The sequence below is a fragment of the Puntigrus tetrazona genome, chromosome 10 (assembly GCF_018831695.1).
Source record: "Puntigrus tetrazona isolate hp1 chromosome 10, ASM1883169v1, whole genome shotgun sequence".
NCBI lineage: Eukaryota > Metazoa > Chordata > Actinopteri > Cypriniformes > Cyprinidae > Puntigrus > Puntigrus tetrazona.
In genome coordinates, this window is record NC_056708.1 from 8,174,546 (window position 1) to 8,175,426 (window position 881).

The 881-nt window shown below is 34.6% G+C and overlaps 2 protein-coding genes across 4 annotated transcripts in view; one reads left to right on the forward strand and one right to left on the reverse strand.

Annotated features, from left to right (window-relative positions):
- cadm2a (cell adhesion molecule 2a) overlaps window positions 1-881 on the reverse strand; it is a 1,030,129-nt gene that overhangs the window by 172,185 nt on the left and 857,063 nt on the right. The gene's annotated exons all lie outside the window — the stretch shown is intronic.
- The window catches only part of LOC122352913 (protein unc-13 homolog B-like), a 26,008-nt gene that overhangs the window by 14,903 nt on the left and 10,224 nt on the right, over window positions 1-881 (forward strand). The window contains exon 22 of the mRNA XM_043250661.1: window positions 594-671. Coding sequence (XP_043106596.1) covers window positions 594-671 — 78 coding nt within the window. The remainder of the gene's footprint in view (window positions 1-593; window positions 672-881) is intronic.

Genomic DNA, 881 nt, shown 5'->3' on the forward strand with positions numbered 1-881 from the left:
GTGGCTAAGGCACTGTCTTAGCTCAATATGTGAGTTCTTTTGTATTTTGTTGTAAGTGTGACTCCATGTAACACCAGGTCCTGGAGAAACGTTGTCTCATTTCACTATGTACTGCACAGCTATATGTAGTTGAAATGACAATAAAAGCCACTTGACTTGACTTGACTTGACTTGACTATAGTCCTACAAAATCCCTGACTTTGTCTCTGAAGTGTACCTAATAAGAATTGATGCTGGTTTAAAGGCAAAAGTAGAAACACCAAATATTGATTTGATTTAGAATTTTCTTTTGTTCACTCACTTTGCATTTTGTAAATTGACAAAAATATACAAATATATATTATTTATATTTCTGAAAGCATTCTTTGTTTACAGCATTTTTTCACACCTGCCTAAACTATATTAGAATTATCTATACATATTTTGAGTAATAAAAAACTATTTAATAAGAAAAAATACAATTACTTTTATTTTATTTTACCTACATCCCTGTTTATATTCAAATATTGCTTGCATTTAAAACACATTTTATGTGCTGACTACATTGTATGTCATCTTTTCTAATAAATCTCTGTGTTTTTCTTTGTCCTCAGCCATGCGTCTTGATGAATAATGTCCAGCAGTTGCGTGTTCAGCTTGAGAAGATGTTTGAATCTATGGGTGCCAAACAGGTAGGCGAGCAGCAGGGGAAGGTGACCTTCCCTAAGCAGAGTCATTTGTCCTCTCCTCATTTGTCTGGGACATCAGAGTACACAAGCGGCCTGTTGTCTCTCTCAGCATATTAAGAGAACTCACCCTGTTGTATTGAAATGGGCGTGATGCAGCATTGTTGTTTTGTCATTTATATAGTTGATAATTTGCTTGCGGTTTATTTAGGTTTC